Genomic DNA, 18,696 nt, shown 5'->3' on the forward strand with positions numbered 1-18,696 from the left:
TGAGTTCATTATTGCATGGCAACTCTTTTCAATGCGCAACAGATGTCGAATTTGTGCATTGTTTTCGTTTGTGATACTTATGGTTTTTTTGGCAAGTTAAATTTTTATACAAGAAATATTTTTTTAAGTCTTAATTCACAATTGTAGTTATATGATGAAATGTATAATTATAGCAAAAGGAAGTGGAGTCACGAGAAGAAGAAGCTCTACTCCTAATAGAAGTACGATTACGACAACGTAACACATCTGGTGAGAGTTTTACAAACTGGGAATTTTTCGATGCCTTAGACGAGGTCTTCGGCAGCCGCAGTAGCGTTCTTGTGCCAAGTAAAATGGTCGAAAGTTCACTTCATAAATTAATAGAAGATTTAACAAGTGACGGCCCGACGACACCGACCGTTAGCCACTCGACAATGAACTCAGATGTGACACCTGCAGATATCACAACTCCAAGGTGTGTAATAACACGAAAACGTTGTGAAGTTCTGGATTTTTTGAGCACAGAATCTGAGGCAGATGTTAAAATTATTAAGAAACCGCTGGATATGGAGACAGAAAAAATTGCGATGGAAAAAGAGAAAGTAGCTGAGTTAAGGAAATTCGTACCTTATTCCAGAGAATTGTAGAAAATTCACAATAATTCTTAATTTGTTTACTCTAACAGGGTGACGTCTTTTTAAGTTGAATTAAAAGCAAATATCAATGCAATAAATTTATTGTTATGAATTGAATTCAATAAAACATGTTAAAACAAAATGCTCTTAACTTATAATTTAACTGATATAGGTGCATACGTACTAGGCTGATAATAAAGTTGCCAATGCATCTCTCTTTGCTTTTGCATCTCTCGGTCCTGATAAAGTGGTTTCCTCGAGCGTTTCAAATTCCATGATCTTTGTTTCTTCTATTATTTGATCGGTATTGCTGCCTTCATTTACAAGAATAATGTTATTAATTATGTAATTATGCCCTTGTTATTAATTTTGGCATATATGGACGTTGAACTACAATATATACTTTGGTATTCTAAATTTCTTTTTTAAAACGCCAAATGCCTGTTCCACAACAACCCGAGTTGAGCTTAGAATTACATTATACTTCATTTGCATTGGTGTTAAGAATCTGTTATCACGATAAGGTACCATAATAAATTTTTCCAACGGATAACCTCCAACGCCCAAAAAATAGTAATTGGAATAAATATTAATTTCTTTATTAATTATGGCCTTCGCGCTAGAACTCATTTGCCATACTTATGCGTCATGGCATGCACCAATAAATACTTCTATGAATTTCATGCGACTGTCGATAATAGCCTTGCAAAAAAGTATTCAACTTAAAAAATTATGAGTTAGGGTAAAAACCTTCAAATAACGGGTGATTTTTTTGAGGTTAGGATTTTCATGCATTAGTATTTGACAGATCACGTGGGATTTCAGACATGGTGTCAAAGAGAAAGATGCTCAGTATGCTTTGACATTTCATCATGAATAGACTTACTAACGAGCAACGCTTGCAAATCATTGAATTTTATTACCAAAATCAGTGTTCGGTTCGAAATGTCGAAATGTTCGAAAATCCGCTTTTTTATCGACAAATTTTGTTCAGCGATGAGGCTCATTTCTGGTTGAATGGCTACGTAAATAAGCAAAATTGCCGCATTTGGGGTGAAGAGCAACCAGAAGCCGTTCAAGAACTGCCCATGCATCCCGAAAAATGCACTGTTTGGTGTGGTTTGTACGCTGGTGGAATCATTGGACCGTATTTTTTCAAAGATGCTGTTGGACGCAACGTTACGGTGAATGGCGATCGCTATCGTTCGATGCTAACAAACTTTTTGTTGCCAAAAATGGAAGAACTGAACTTGGTTGACATGTGGTTTCAACAAGATGGCGCTACATGCCACACAGCTCGCGATTCTATGGCCATTTTGAGGGAAAACTTCGGACAACAATTCATCTCAAGAAATGGACCCGTAAGTTGGCCACCAAGATCATGCGATTTAACGCCTTTAGACTATTTTTTGTGGGGCTACGTCAAGTCTAAAGTCTACAGAAATAAGCCAGCAACTATTCCAGCTTTGGAAGACAACATTTCCGAAGAAATTCGGGCTATTCCGGCCGAAATGCTCGAAAAAGTTGCCCAAAATTGGACTTTCCGAATGGACCACCTAAGACGCAGCCGCGGTCAACATTTAAATGAAATTATCTTCAAAAAGTAAATGTCATCAACCAATCTAACGTTTCAAATAAAGAACCGATGAGATTTTGCAAATTTTATGCGTTTTTTTTTTTAAAAAGTTATCAAGCTCTTAAAAAATCACCCTATATTTACTTGAGAAAGGATTGAGTATGTTCCCTTTCGGTTGCGATAACTGATTTCATCTTTGATTGGTTGTGAAATTGGAAGATGTGTTCCATCGACGCACCCTAGAACAAAGGGGAATGGATTGAAGCGCAGAATTGAAAATTCTTCACTGATTTGCTTTTTTTCGGTTGCAATTGTTCAATCCAAACAAATATTGCATTACTCCCACAAATTACATAAAGTAATGGAGGCGTAATGCAGAGGAATATCAACCGCCCCAACTTCACTCACCAGGACAAAAGAGAATAACTTTCTCGCGCTTTTTGCCTTAAGGAATATTATTATACCGCCAACATAGAAGCGATATACAGTGCACACGGAGAACGAAACACAAGCGATCAACAAGCGAAACACAAGTGAACACAACAAGTGAAATTAAACAAAGTGAACAATTGTTACACAAATTTAATAGTACACGGCGGTGACAATTTTATTCAAGTGGACAAACACTGGGGAAACCATTAAATCGGCACTTGGATCAACAACAACAACAAAGGAATTTGAACCCACAACAGGTTACAACTCATAAATTTATTAACATAGAATTACATATATTTATCTATAATTCATACAATTAACCCATATTGGTAATACACACCTCTATACACCCATATATTTATATATACACAATTGAGATATTAAACTCGTAATTTATAACGTTTGAACTTAAACTAATCATCTTTTAATTATTCGCAATTGGCCCCATTCGTCGACATACCCCGACATTTCTGGTCCTATCGAGCCGGATAAAAGAAGAAAAGTCTTCGTGGGAATTTCACCAACAACATCAACGTTGGAATTCCCGAACCCAACCCAAAAGTTAAAAGAGTGCACCCAATAAACAAAAGCCTGTAAGCTAAGCCAACAAATATCCAAACGAGTAACTAAAGCCAAAAACAAAACAAAATTAACAAACCGGAAAAAAGTTGTAAGTGCGACCCATATTTTTTCTACATAATAATATAAAGTGCAAATCATATTTGTTAAAAAATACCCAATTGTCAAATTGTGTCCTTAAGAAGACTTAAGCATAATTAATTTATTTGTTTTATTGGGTTGACAAAAATTTGATTTGCACTATTTAATTATATGTATGTATATACACACATATTTACATATATTTACCCAAGAGAAGAAGTGCAATAATAAAATATATGCATATATTTTGCCATCGGCTATTGCATTCTTCTCGTTGAACTAAAATTACATACATACATATATACTTAAATAAATATACACCCGCTACATACCTACAGACGAATAGCGCACTCATTCGCTTATAAATTTGTTTGTAACAAAAATTTTTAGCAACAGCGCGTCAAAAGACAATTACCCAGTGGGAAATTAAAAAGGTGACCCAGCAGGAAAAAGTGCAAAACCCTGCAAAAATTTCATTTATCGATTTTTTTCTACGAATAATCGAAAATTTAATAATTTCATATAAATATTAACAATCGGACACCATCGAAATAAAAGCGAGAAAATTAATTTGAAATTTTAAAAAAATAAATAAATCACTAAAGAAAAAGTTTTTCAAGGTTTGTTTTATTACATTTTCGTAACTCTACGCGACTTATTTTTCTCGTTTAACCCACAGATTAAAGATATCTTACCCAAAAATGGAAATGGAAGATTTCAAAATCACAACAACGGATTTAATTGAATTCGTGGAAGACCATCTTCCGTCTATACCCTAGAAATTAAAGGCTTTATAAAAAAGCAAAGCGCTCATACGATGCGATTAGAAGAATTTCTCGCGAAAGTCATGGAACCATCGATTTCTTTAAAGTGAAAGAAAAATACCAAAAAAGTTATCGAATGTACCTCTCTTGCTTAGCTTCCATCAACGAAGATGAAGATACGCGTAAAACACAGGTGTCAACACAACCCATTAAGGAAATGACTTCAGAAGCCACAATGATGGATTTCGCTCCTGCAGTTCACCTGCCACCATGCGACACCGACATCTTTTACGGAGATTATACAACTTGGCCCACCTTTCGTGATATGTTTACAGCCCTGTATACCCGTAACCCAAGGATTAGTAACGTTGAAAGACTCTTTCACCTTACTCAGAAGACCCGGGGAGAAGCAAGAGAGGTTATTCAAAACGCACCCTTAACAAATGATGCTTTCATACTTGCCTGGAAAAATTTAGTCGACCAATACGAAAATACCAGGTTGCAAGTAAACACGCAATTAAAGATCCTTTTAAACCTACCCCAAGTAACTCAGGAAACAGGTTGTGCTATAAAAAGCTTACAACGTTCCGTTAATAACGTTTTAACCAATTTACACAATCTTGAGATTGACACACAAAAGCTGGGATGCGATACTGATATGTCTTTGTAGTTCAAAACTACCTAAACAAACTCTCGAAACCTTTGAATATACCCTAGCAGATATACCGACGTGGTCAAATTTCGACAGTTTTTTAACCCACAAATACAAAACCCTCGAATCTGTTGGAAATCTCAAAGCTTCAGTAGCAAAATGACCCCCATTCCACACCGGTACAGTTAAAAGAACAGATGAAAAGAAATTTAACACTTTTCATGCAAACGTGGCTGAAACGCCAATTGCTAGACCCTCTAATACTCAAAGGAATACTAATTTTAACTTTACCCAACATAATATAGATACAGAAATCTGTAAGCTCTGCAAAAAGCAGCACCCTATTCAAGAATGTCCCGAATTTCTCGCAATAAATGTAGAGACACGTATCTCCACAATCAAAAAATATGGTTATTGCTATAACTGCTTGGCCATTTCACATAGCTACAAAAACTGTGTGAGTAAATTCTCGTGTCGTAAGTGTCACAAAAAACACAATACTCTGATACACAGAGAATCCAGCTTTCGACCTGAATCCACTCCGGAAATAACAAACGTCTCTAGTTCGAACCCTGAAAACGCTTCAAGTACCGCACTACCAACCCAAGGCACAAATACAAATCGGCAATCCTACACAACAACTATACAGTCCACTAAATCATGAACCCAAGACCCACCCAACCCAAGTAGGAAGCAGATATTACTCGGTACTGCAATGGTTCAAGTAAAACATAATGGCCAGCGATATTCCGCGAATGCTCTTATTGATTCGTGATCGGAAGCCATATTTATATCTCGAAGACTTCAGAGAAGTTTGTATATATCCACCCACTCTGTATCAGCCCAAGTGGCCGAACTAAACAACGCAGTTTCAGCAACACAAACGAGCATTTGTGAAATCACGCTTTGCTCACCCTTAAACACAAATTATAAGCTATCAGCACAGGCATTTATACTAAATAGTCTAACTGATAATTTACCCTCATACCCCTTGGATCCAAAGCAGTGTCTTAAAAATCTTGGATTCACTTTAGCAGACACCCAATTTCACAAACCCAGGAACGTGGATATACTAATCGGTAGTGATATATATCCAAGTATTTTACTGAATGGAGTAAAGAGAAACATACTAGGTTCACTCTTAGCTCAAGAGACAGAATTGGGATGGATATTGTCTGGACCCATAACCCAACCCTCCCAAAATTCCGCCATAGTCTCATTTCACAATAAAGTGAACCCTGAGAATCTACTCACACGTTTTTGGGAGGTGGAGGAAATCCCAAAGGAATCCGTAGTTTCGAAATCGGGCCAAATTTGTGAGGAAATTTTCCAAAAAACTACCCGTCGTAATCCAGATGGGCGCTATATAGTAACCCTACCCTTCAAAGAACCAGACAATATTGATATCGGATACTCTAGAGTATAGCGTTGGCCCAATTCCTCAGAAATGAACGAGCTTTACTTAAAAAAAACCGAAGTGAAAGCAGAATATGACAAAGCAATTATGGAATATTTGGAACTCGGACAAATGAAGAAAGTAGAATATGACCCTTCTGGTAAAGCGACCCAATATCACTTACCACACCACGCAGTCATTAAACCCGACCGTATAACCACGAAATTGCGTGTGGTATTTAAAGCATCTTGCCCCACGTCAAATCACAAAAGCTTAAATGACGTTTTACATATCGGGCCTACTTTACAGAAAGATCTTGTTATTCTGATCACAAATTGGCGACTCTTCCAATTCATTTTTAATGCGGATATTCAGAAATACTCGTAGACCCTAATCACACTCGGTTCCAAAGGATATTATTTAGGAAGTCCTCGGAAGACACAATAGAAGACTTTGAATGGCAAACAGTCACGTTCGGCATAAATTTTGCGCCGTATCTAGCGATCCGTACCCTCATGAAGCTAGCTGACGATGTAGAAGAAACCCACCCATTAGCAGCCAAAATACTTCGCTAGGAAATGTATGTAGACGATGTTTTAGCTGGAACACATGACCTGACCACGGCAAAGTCAGCACGAGATGAACTCATTTCCGCTCTGAAGCCCCCGGGATGCGCTCTGCGAAAATGGACCTCAAACGACCCACACATTCTGAACGGACTTCCACAGGATCATCTTTTACAGACGGAAATACTCAACCTTTCGGGACCCGAGAACACCAAAACCCTGGGCATTGGATGGAACTCCAAAAAGGATTCATTTTTCGTCCTCGTTAGCACAATGGAGAAAAAACCCGCACACACCAAACGTGAAGTTTTATCAGCTATAGCAAAATTGTTTGACCCAGCTGGTTGGCTTAGTCCAATAATAATTACGGCAAAAATAATTATGCAACAAATATGGCTTGATAAAACTGACTGGGATGAAAGCCTGAAACCCCTCACACTTCTTCGATGGAACAGTTTCGTGAAGGATTACGAAAACATAAACAAAATTGAAATACCCAGATGGACCCATTTCAACCCAACAGCCACCATCGAATTCCACGGTTTCTCTGATGCTTCAGAAAAAGCATATGCCGCGACACTTTATATAAGGATTTTAGTTGGGCACAAAATATGGACAACTCTCTTAGTGTCAAAAACAAGAGTTGCTCCCATTAAAACCGTATCCCTACCCAGATTAGAACTCTGTGGAGCCGTTCTACTAGCTAACCTAGTTAACTCTACCCTATCCCAACTACACCTAACCCAATATAAAAATTATTTTTGGACTGACTCAACCATAGTTCTCGCTTGGTTAAACAAACCACCCTGCTCATGGAGCACTTTCGTTTCTCATAGAGTAGCTGCAATCAACGAGAAAGTGGGAGTCGATAATTTTAACCATGTGGAAAGCCAAGACAATCCCGCAGACTTGGCAAGCCGAGGTTGTACACCCACCGATCTATTGAATTGCAACCTCTGGTGGCATGGACCCCAATGGCTACAACATGAAAAGGAGCATTACAGCACATATTTACAACACCACCGTGGAATTCAAACCCGTTAAGACGTTTGCGATAACCACACAAGAGAATATACTCGAAAGGTTTTCCTCATTCCTCAGAGCTATTCGTGTTATCGCTTACCTATTCAGGTTTTGCGCAAGTGCCTCACCAAGGAGACGAGAAACTGATTACCCAAGCCATGAAATAACCCCGGAAGAGTTCAAAACAACCCGAATTAAGTTAATTATTCACACCCAAAAAACACATTTCAGAGAAGAACATGATGCATTGACCCGTAAACCCCAAATACATAAGAAAAGTTCATTATTGACTTTAAATCCATTCATTGACCCTAAAGGCGTTATGCGAAGTGACGGAAGATTAACCAATTCCTCAGCACTATCATATAATGAGCGCCACCCTATCTTATTACCCTATAATAGTCGTACGAGGGCTGCTATATATATTTATGGCCTAATAATGAAAATAGGAATATTTATCAACGAAAATGGATTTTTTTTGTTTCTTTTTTTTCGTTGGATTTGGCTCGTCTTGGAAGACCCACACGGTCGATTGCTGTTTTGTTTCGGGCTCATACGCATAGATCCATGATTCGTCATCTGTGACGATCTTATAAACGTCTTTTGAAGCACCGCGATCGTATTTTTTCAGCATTTCTTTACACCAATCTACACGAGCCTTTTTTTGAGCGATTGTCAAATTGTGCGGGATCCGACGAGAACAAACCCTTTTTATGGCCAGGTGTTCAAGCAATATCGAATGAATGCTGGTGGGAGAAATGCATAGGCATGCCTCTATCTGAAGGTATGTTACATGACGGTCTTGCATTATCAGTTCACGTACTGCATCGATGTTTTCTGGCACAACGGCTGTTTTTGGACGACCTTCACGGAATTCGTCTTTGAGCGAGCGTCGGCCACAATTGAATTCGTTGTAACAGTATTCCACTGTGCTATAGGATGTTGTTTCATAGCCATACAAAGATTTTAGTTCATCGATGCATTCTTTTCGTGATAATCCACGTCGAAAGTTGTGAAAAATGATAGCACGAAAATGTTCACGAGTTAATTCCATTCCATTTTTTGGCCGAGATGAATTTTTAATTCCCTGTAAATAAATTCACGATTAAATGACAAAACGTTCTGAGTGATGTTATGCTAAAAAATGTCAAAATTTCCAATGGAATTGTCAGATTGAACCTGACAACACTTAGTGTTGCTTAGTCCATAAATATATATAGCAGCCTATGTATAACAAAATTACTAACTCAATTTACCCATTTAGCAACCTTACACTGCGGAAAACACCTAGTTCTTCGCCTTCTAAGGACGGAATTCTGGATACCCAAAGCAAAGATGCTGATTAAAACAATAATTCATCAATGCAAAACGTGCAGCATACATAACAAGGCTCAACAAACCCAATTAATGGCAGCTCGTCCAAACCCTACCCTTAAAATTACAAATATAGCGGCCGCACTCGTCAAAAAATTAAAACTGCCGATTACATACCTCAATACTTATCGTATTTGCAGCATGAAAATTAGCTCATATTATGATACAAAGTTTTGTTTGGAATGTAACGCAGTTATCACCCACAATTTATCCAAAAAAACCCTATGAGCGAGATCTAAGTGACAATGTGTAAATGCGCTTTGAACACTTAGTTCTCGCGACCATCAATTCCATTGCTACAAAGAGTTAACGTTGGAGATTGGAGCGGATATCTACCCACAAATTATCAGAAGTGGACTCTTCAAACCCGACAATGGTACAGTGGTAGCGCAGAATACAGCATTTGGCTGGACCCTTACTGGCACCATATAACCCTAAGTATACTTCTGATAATTACTCTAATTCATTTCAAAACTTTCAATGTACGAGTATGTTACCCAACTAATATTCACTTATTTCGCAGATTCTGCAAGGTGGCCGGGATGTTCAATCCAAACAAATACTCCTCTGCATTACTCCCACAAATTACATAAAGTAATAGAGGCGTAATGCATAGGAATATCGACTGCCCCAACTTCACTCACCAGGACAAAAGAGAATAACTTTCTCGCGCTTTTTGCCTTAAGGAATATTATTATCCCGCCAACATAGAAGCGATATACAGTGCACACGGAGAACGAAACACAAGCGAAACACAAGTGAACACAACAAGTGAAATTAAACAAAGTGAACAATTATTACACAAATTGAATAGCACAAACACAAGTGAATACAGCGGTGACAATTTTATTCAAGTGGACAAACACTGGAGAAACCATTAAATCGGCACTTGGATCAACAACAACAACAAAGGAATTTGAACCCACAACAGGTTACAACTCATAAATTTATTAACATAGAATTACATATATTTATCTATAATTCATATAATTAACCCATATTGGTAATACACACCTTTATACACCCATATATTTATATATACAAAATTGAGATATTAAACTCGTAATTTATAACGTTTGAACTTAAACTAATCATCTTTTAATTATTCGCAATCGAAAATTCTTCACTGATTTGCTTTTGTTCGCCTACAGTGTGTGCGGAGGCCACCAAAGATTTATCATGCTCTGTAATATTTTTAATCAAAAAATATGAATTATTTTTTATAAATAATAGCATTTATAAGCAAATACTTTAAATGTGATCTTCATCTTACGAAAATGTGAGTAAAACACGTCATCTTGCATAATTTCAATGGTTTCGCAAAAATTTGAGGTTTTAAAATTCTTCTTTTTGAATCGCTATTCATTAATAATGTAATAACCCGGCGCTTTCTTTTATTTAACATATTTTTTATTAACGTGGTGTTGCTTGTTTTTTTTTGTTTCAGCCAATTCTAAAGCGCTTTTCAAAACAAAAGCGCAGGATTGCTGAAAATTCATTTCACAATAATTTAATTAAACACAACAAACGATGTTCGGCGAACCAATTTTGCGTTCATAAACGTTTAAAATGTCATTGCATTATTTTACAAAACAGTGTTACAGTGAAGAATTGCTTTGCCAAGTAAACACATCTGTTTGCAGTGTTGCATTGCAAGGTGCGTTTATGAAGTCAGCCAATATTCAAGAACCGTGAATTGGACTTAAAAGTCTTAAAATTGGAAAAGAATGAAAGATTGAAAAAACTTCAACTTGAAAAGGAGGAACGCTTACAAAAGTTCGAAATTGAAATGAATTATACTTATAAGTATTCCTCTCAATCTCTTTCTCTATCTCTGTAGTTTATTTATCTTTGTATTTTAAAATATGTAGTTCCAATTACTGTTGAGATGAATACTTATTTAATACGGTTATTGATGTTTTACTATCTTCTATCATTCAAAGCGTTATCTTTTTCATGTTTGCCTTGTACTAAATACTTAAATTAAAACAACCATTTATTTTGTAATGTCGGCGCACCCTAATAGTATGTGGATGTTGGTATGCGTATGTGAGTGTATGTGTATACAGTTTAGGCCCTGCCAACCATGAGCGGGTAAAAGACCAGATAATCAGTGGGTAACATGGTGGAAAGTTTCTTAAGCCGGGCAGATATTTTACCTACTCACGTTCGTATACATGTGATCATACATCTTTGTTGCGCTCATTCAGCATATAAAAAAGTATATCAGTCCTGCTCTAATATCCCTAATCGACGGCTGATGCAGGGTTGCATTTTAAACAGCTGATGCAGGGTTGTATTTTTTAATTCCTACTTTTAAAATTTCAAACAAAACTTTTAAATTTTTAAAATTTTTATTTTATTTTATTTTTTCACATATTCTCATAATATTTTTATAAATTATATAAATAAAAATATATTACATTTAACAAATAATTATTATTTGAAAAAAGATTTATTAAAGAGAAACATTATTGATACCTGAAAATAAAAGACAAATATCTGAAAAAAGATTGAAACAAAATAAAGGTTATTAATACTTGACAATAAATAATAATTACATTGAATTTGTAATATCTAAAAGAAAAAGAAAGGTTAATTGTATAAAATGATAATAATATCTGAAAGAAAAGATAAATATTATTTGATCATTTAAAATATAAAACAAACATTTGTTTTCACATATTATATATATGGATTGTGCAGGCCGCCTTAAACGCATAAAATACATACATACGTATGTATGTACATTAGGGTGTGTCATTCTGAGGCAACCCTTTTTTTCAACTGAAAAACAGGCTCAAAACTTTAGAAAATGTGTAAAAAAAAGTCACTCAAAAGATGAGCTCTTAATATTAATATTAAGAGGTGGCTATTTCAAATTTTCTGTTTTCCATATAAATTACATGGAAAAAAAATCATTTTTTTTGTGGTGGTTATTGTGCGGAGGTTTTAATGTGCACGCGACGGCGGCCAGTAGGGATGGTAAACTCGATTCCGATTATACTCGAGAATCGAGTTTTCTCGTTAAATAATCGATTTTTAAAAATCGATTTTCAGTAGTCGTAGTGGATTAAAAACCGGTTCTTGACATTTGAAAAATCGATTATTTTACGAGAAAACTCGATTTTCGAGTAGAATCGGAATCGAGTTTACCATCCCTACTGGCAGCTAAAGGGGCACATATAAAACCTCCGCACAATAACCACCACAAAAAAAAATGATTTTTTTTCCATGTATTTTATATGGAAAACAGAAAATTTGAAATAGGCACCTCTTAATATTAATATTAAGAGCTCATCTTTTAAGTGACTTTTTTTTACACATTTCGAAAGTTTTGAGCCTGTTTTTCAGTTGAAAAAAAAGGATGCCTCAAAATGGCACACTCTAATGTACATATTTATTTTTGCGTATTATATTGTACTGCGCAGTCCAATTTCAAACAACACACACTTTTTTCACATACTTACTGAACAATTGATATTTCTGCTTCCGATGGTATTGCTGCTGCTGCTATTTCCAATCCATTCTGATTTCCAATGCTATAAAAACAAAAGAAATATTTATTTGCAAATTATTTAAAAGAAAATCACATACAATTCACTTACTTCTTCTTGTTGTACAAGCACGAATGATATGCGTCTTTCAATCGTTTTTTTATTACCCTTTTGGGGATTTTCTATTGTCACTATAGACAATTATGTTTTCTCCTTCGCACTCATTCAAATAAATCAAGAAATGAAAGAAACTTTTTTTCATCGCATTTAGGTAAACAAAAAATAACCCAAAAATGTGCGTTGGTGTTAGTGTATAGAGAAAAAATGTGTAGTTGTATTGGAATATTTGTCTCAAGCGGGTAGCCGTGGTTGGCAGGGAGGGAATTTCATTATAAGTTCTTTATTATTGCAGCAGCCGTTGATTGTGCTGCGATTGGTTGTCTGCATGTTGTCGCTTTGGGAAGTACCGTTTTAGAGGGGCGCCAGCGTGGTGACGGAGTGTGGTTCGGTGGCAAGCACAGAAAGATTCCTTCTTCAGTTGTTTTAGAACTTAGTGAGCGAAGTGAGCGAAAGTGAACAAAGTAAGAAAACTGAAAAAGTCGAAAAGTGCGTTACTACGATGTCTCGAAACGACAATCCTGCTGCAACATATACAATAGTTTAATGTATAAATCTTCATCATGTTTGTCTTATACTAAATGTATAAATACTTATATGTAATAATAATTATTATACATGTAATTAGAAACTGACAAATGAATTAAAATATATTTAAGAAAACATTAATGCGTATATGGCTTGTCTCTTAGTTTCTCCAACATTGTTGGGTATATGGTCATTAGGCTCAATAGAATCTTCCGTAGTAGTTGATGGATCTAAACCATCGTCGAACGAAGTGGAACTATTATTAATTAAAATGTTGTGGAGAATACATCAGACAAGAAATCAATCGCAGCATAATTTAAGTTTTTCTTTTTTGTTAGACAGACGCATTCTTAGCTGCTTAAGGCTTCCAAATCTTTCTTTTTAAAGCCCAAAACAATGCTCTACTCTAACCCGGTATTTACTGTGCCGTAAATTAAATGCAATTCGGGCATTTCTATCCAACTGTCTTGCGTTGCTTTTGTAAGGGGTCATTAAGGTTCCAGTTAAAGGGAATGCCGAGTCCCCAGCAATCCATTGCTGTGAAGCTATTTCGATATATACGGGCATCATGCCAGCTCTCAAGACGACCAAGCACAACATGTCGAATTAATCGTTTATAGTCACAAATTATTTGTGCTTTTATTGTATATATGTGATTTCTAAGATATGATATATGGCCTTCAATTGGTAATTCTGCTCATTTAATCTCGGTTCCATCAATATATCCAATACAAAACGGTAACTCATCAAAGATATCCGATACTATTTTCGATCGTTCAACCTCATCTTCTTCTTAATTGGCGTAGACGCCGCTTACGCCATTATAGCCGAGTTAACAACCGCGCGCCAGTCGTTTCTTCTTTTCGCTACGTGGCGCCAATTGGATATTCCAAGCGAAACCACGTCCTTCTCCACTTGGTCCTTCCAGCGGAGTGGAGGTCTTCCTCTTCCTCTGCTACCCCCGGCGGGTACTGCGTCGAATACTTTCATAGCTGGAGTGTCTTCGTTCATCCGGACAACATGACCTAGCCAGAGTAGCCGCTGTCTTTTAATTCGCTGAACTATGTCAATGTCGTCGTATATCTCGTACAGCTCATCGTTCCATCGAATGCGATATTCGCCGTGGCCAAAGCGCCACGGACCATAAATCTTTCGCAGAACCTTTCTCTCGAAAACTCGCAACGTCGACTCATCGGTTGTTGTCATCGTCCAAGCCTTCTCTGCATCATTAAGCAGGACGGGAATTATGAGCGACTTATAGAGTTTGGCTTTTGGACTTTACTTTTTAATTGCCTACTCAGTCCGAAGTAGCACCTGTTGGCAAGAGTAATCCTGCTTTCGATTTCCAGGCTGACATTGTTGGTGGTGTTTACGCTGGTTCCAAGATAGACGAAATTGTCAACAACTTCAAGGTTATGACAGTCAACAGAGACGTGAGTGCCAAGTCGCGAGTGCGATGACTGTTTATTTGATGACAGGAGATATTTCGTCTTGCCCTCGTTCACTGCCAGACAAGATTGTTTTGCTTCCTTGTTGAGCTGGAGAAAGCAGAACTAACGGCGCGGGTGTTGAGGCCGATGGTATCAATATTGTGGAATCTTCTTTTTTATGGATTGGGCATAGCACACTGAAATTCAAATCGTTGGGCAGAAGCTGATGCATGCTCCTTATCAGTTCTTCGCCGCCGTGTTTGAATAGTTCGGCCGGCAATCCGTCGGCCCCTGCCGCTTTGTTGTTTTCCAGGCGGGCAACTGCTATTCGAACTTCTTCATGGTCGGGTAATGGAACGTCTGCTCCATAGTCATCGATTGGGAAATCGGGTTCGCCTTCTCCTGGCATTGTGCGTTCACTGCATTCAGCAGGCTGGAGAAATGCTCCCTCCATAATTTAAGTATGCTCTGGGCATCGGTGACTAGATCACCTTTGGGGTCTTGAAACCTTCTGTAAGCCGCCGCATTTTTTAGTAAAATTTTCGAGCATTACCACTGTCGGCCAGCTTATCAAGCTCTTCGTAGTCACGCATTTCGGCCTCTTTCTTTTTCTGTCTGCAAATGCGTCTCGCTTCCCTCTTCAACTCTCGGTATCTATCTCTTCCCGCACGTGTTGTGGTTGATCGTAACGTTGCGAGGTAGGCAGCCTGTTTTCTCTCCGCTGCGACACGGCACTCCTCGTCGTACCAGCTGTTCTTTTGCACTTTCCGAAAACCAATGGTTTCGGTTGCAGTAGTACGTAAGGAGTTAGAAATGCCATCCCACAGTTCTCTTATACCGAGTTGTTGACGAGTGCTCTCAGAGAGCAGGAGTGCAAGCCGAGTAGAGAATCGTTCGGCTGTCTGTTGTGATTGCAGCTTCTCGACGTCGAACCTTCCTTGTGTTTGTTGGCGTGCGTTTTTTGCTGCACAGAGGCAGGTGCGAGTCTTAGCTGCAACAATATAGTGGTCCGAGTCGATATTAGGACCTCGGAGCGCACGCACATCTAAAACACTGGAGACGTGTCTTCCGTCTATCACAACATGATCGATCTGGTTGGTGGTTTTTCGATCCAGAGACAGCCAGGTAGCTTGATGTATCTTCTTATGCTGGAATCTAGTACTACAGATAACCATATTTCGAGCACCGGCGAAGTCGATCAGCCTCAACCCATTTGGGGATGTTTCCTCGTGGAGGCTGAACTTACCGACCGTAGTGCCAAAGATACCTTCTTTGTCCACCCTGGCGTTGAAGTCGCCAAGCACGATTTTGACATCGTGGCGGGGCAACTCTCATAAGTGCGCTCCAAGCACTCATAAAAGGCATCTTTAGTCACATCGTCCTTCTCTTCCGTCGGGGGTGGGCGCAAATCAGCGATATGTTGAAGAACCTCGCTTTGATGCGGATTGTGGCTAGACGTTCATTCTCCGGAGTGAATGATAGTACTCGGCGACGGAATCTTTCTCCCACCACGAATCCAACACCAAACTTGCGCTCCTTTATATGGCCACTGTAGTAAATGTCACAAGGCGTACTCGTCTCTTTCCTTGTCCCGTCCATCGCATTTCTTGGACGGTGGTGATGTTAGCCTTTATTTTCACGAGGGCATCAACCAGCTGGGCAGCGACACCTTCCCAATTAAGGGACCGAACATTCCAGGTGCATGCCCTCAAATCATAGTCCTTAATTCGTTTGCCATGGTCGTCATCAAAAGGGGGTCACTCATCCGAGGCTTGTTGTTCCTTTTCATTGGTAAGATTTTTTAGGTGGCGGGTCCCAAACCCAGCGCACAACCCTGCGGAGGGGATGTTTGGTCTTCTCACGTTATCTCGCCTTCTAACGGATGTTCTTAGGCTACCCAGAGGATACTTGGTCAAAGACCGGATGCCGTGAACTGCTTGAGTCATATTTAAAAGAATCGTTTCTGGCGACTCCCAAGTGAATGGCGATCAGAGAACTTTTCTCACTTGTGTGAACTTCTACACATGACTCCATCAACCTCATCGGGCCAATATATATACTTAGATTGGTGACGCAAGAACACTCTAAAGATTCTTTTTGTTATTATCGATATAGTTTCGCTATCTCCCACTCCAAAAATTGTCACCATTTTTCTATATGCTGCGCTTTTTCCCGACGAACCCAATCGAAACAGTGTGATTGTTAATTGCAATTTGACAGAAAATTGCTTACATGAGTGCACTTTGTTGAATTCCTCGTCGTTTTTTATTAAATCAACCAGCATATTATATTGGTCTCTATCTACTCTTAATATTTGGCGGATTCGGTCTTCGTCCAGCGTTGTCAAAATATTATTCCGCCAAATGTCTGATTTCTTTCTGTTTCTGATAACATAACCGATCTCATTACCTTTGCGAGTAAAAAACGCCGGCTGGAATACACGCAGCCTTTATTTGCCATCATTCTTTTTTTTCACAAAGCCGTATTGTCTTTCTGATAATCCGCCGGCTTTCTGGATTGCTATCTCCAAGCAGTTTCTAACTATGCTTTCATATACTTTGCCAATAGTATCAAGCATGCACAGAGGTCGATATGAAGATGGTTCCTCCGGAGGCTTTTTGTTTTAAGAAGTAGAACCAATCGCTGGACTTTCTATGGGTCTTTTAACACGCATTGTATAATTTAGGTTTCAGAGTCATGGCTTCTTTTAGGGCTCTGTTTGGAATGCCATCTAATCCAGGCGCTTTGCTGCTTTTAATTTTTCCGGCTATGGCCAATATTTCTTCTTCACTAACTAGCAGTGGTGACTCTTCGACTTCGGTTAGAGGCTTAGCATAAGAAATACTACCGTGTTCTGGAAACAAAGTTTCGACAACATTTCTCATAAAGGATGGGTTGTTGGGCCTAATTTTTGAATTCTGACATACAGATTTTGTATGCTGTTTCCCAGGGGTCTTCTTTTGCTTCTTCACAGAGTTTTTGAAAACATTTCTTTTTACTGCGACCAATGGCTGACTTCAGAAGCTTCTTTTAACTTTAACAATAGATCGATTATGGAGCCTTTGTTTCCTTTTTGAAATGTATTTTGCGTTCCGCTATTCAGGATCGTAAGATTCGTTTGACCGAGGAATTAAAGTAGTAGACGCCCCCGGTGGTTTGTGCGCCTACTACCACAAGCGGTCGACCACGCATTGAAGTCGCCTGCGATTTTAATTGGTGCTTTGCCTCTGGTTTCTAGAGCAAGTTCCAGGAGGAAGTCTTCAAAATCCTTAATTGAGGCATTGGGAGGAGCATAGCAACTAGCAAAGTATATGCCTCGTATATTTGCCCATGTGAAAAAATGATGCCTTCCGGAACGAGACATAAATGGTTGTCCTTTACATGACCATATTGCGGCCTTTCTAGATATGTCTGTAGTCCAGGTGCTTTCCGAACGCTGGGAGTATTGCGCGCAATGTTTTTTCAACTATTTTCTGTATTAGTAGTTCTTGTGCTGCTGCGCAATGGTTCAAATGTAATTGTATTATCCTCATTTCCCTAACGATTTCGCCATCTCTAGATATTTGGGGCACGTATTACTCAGGGCTGAGTCAGTACATGACCTCGCTACATGTCCACCGGCTCCATAGAGACGACCTGTCCACAGGGTTGCAGCATTTGTGCGCCATGTGCCCCAGATGGAAACACCTGAAGCAACGGGGAATAGGGGAGTATTCCCGGAGGCGACGTACAGACCACCCGATTTTTATTTTGCCTACCTTGAGCGCAGTCTTGGCGTCCTGGGCGCGCAAGCATAAGATAGCTATTTGTGTTCCGCTTCGGGTCTTTCGTATGTTTTTAATATTTATTTTTTCCCAGATTTTTTATTCCCCATTCTTTTTGTAAGACTTAGCAAATCTCTTCTGGAGAAGTTATTTCATAAAATCCTTGCACATAATCATGACGTTGTGAGTTTTTGGTGTAACACAGCTATTTCCCCGACCACTTCTTCTAAGGCACTTTGGAACGATTCGGCTCTTTTATCCGCTTGGGTTTTCAGCTGTAATAGCAGGTCTCCTTTCAGC

At 38.5% G+C, this 18,696-nt stretch overlaps 2 protein-coding genes across 2 annotated transcripts in view; one reads left to right on the forward strand and one right to left on the reverse strand.

Annotated features, from left to right (window-relative positions):
- The window catches only part of LOC125776669 (uncharacterized), a 532,635-nt gene that overhangs the window by 252,390 nt on the left and 261,549 nt on the right, over positions 1-18,696 (reverse strand). The gene's annotated exons all lie outside the window — the stretch shown is intronic.
- On the forward strand, positions 6,676-7,707 carry LOC125776675 (uncharacterized). Its single transcript, XM_049450182.1, has one exon. The coding sequence runs from the start codon at positions 6,676-6,678 to the stop codon at positions 7,705-7,707; it is 1,032 nt and encodes a 343-aa protein (XP_049306139.1).

This window comes from Bactrocera dorsalis, chromosome 2, assembly GCF_023373825.1.
Source record: "Bactrocera dorsalis isolate Fly_Bdor chromosome 2, ASM2337382v1, whole genome shotgun sequence".
Lineage (NCBI taxonomy): Eukaryota > Metazoa > Arthropoda > Insecta > Diptera > Tephritidae > Bactrocera > Bactrocera dorsalis.

What these genes read in the sequence shown, in the direction of transcription:
- LOC125776675 (XM_049450182.1), top strand. Translation starts at nt 6,676, where the DNA reads ATGTATGTAGACGATGTTTTAGCTGGAACACATGACCTGACCACGGCA.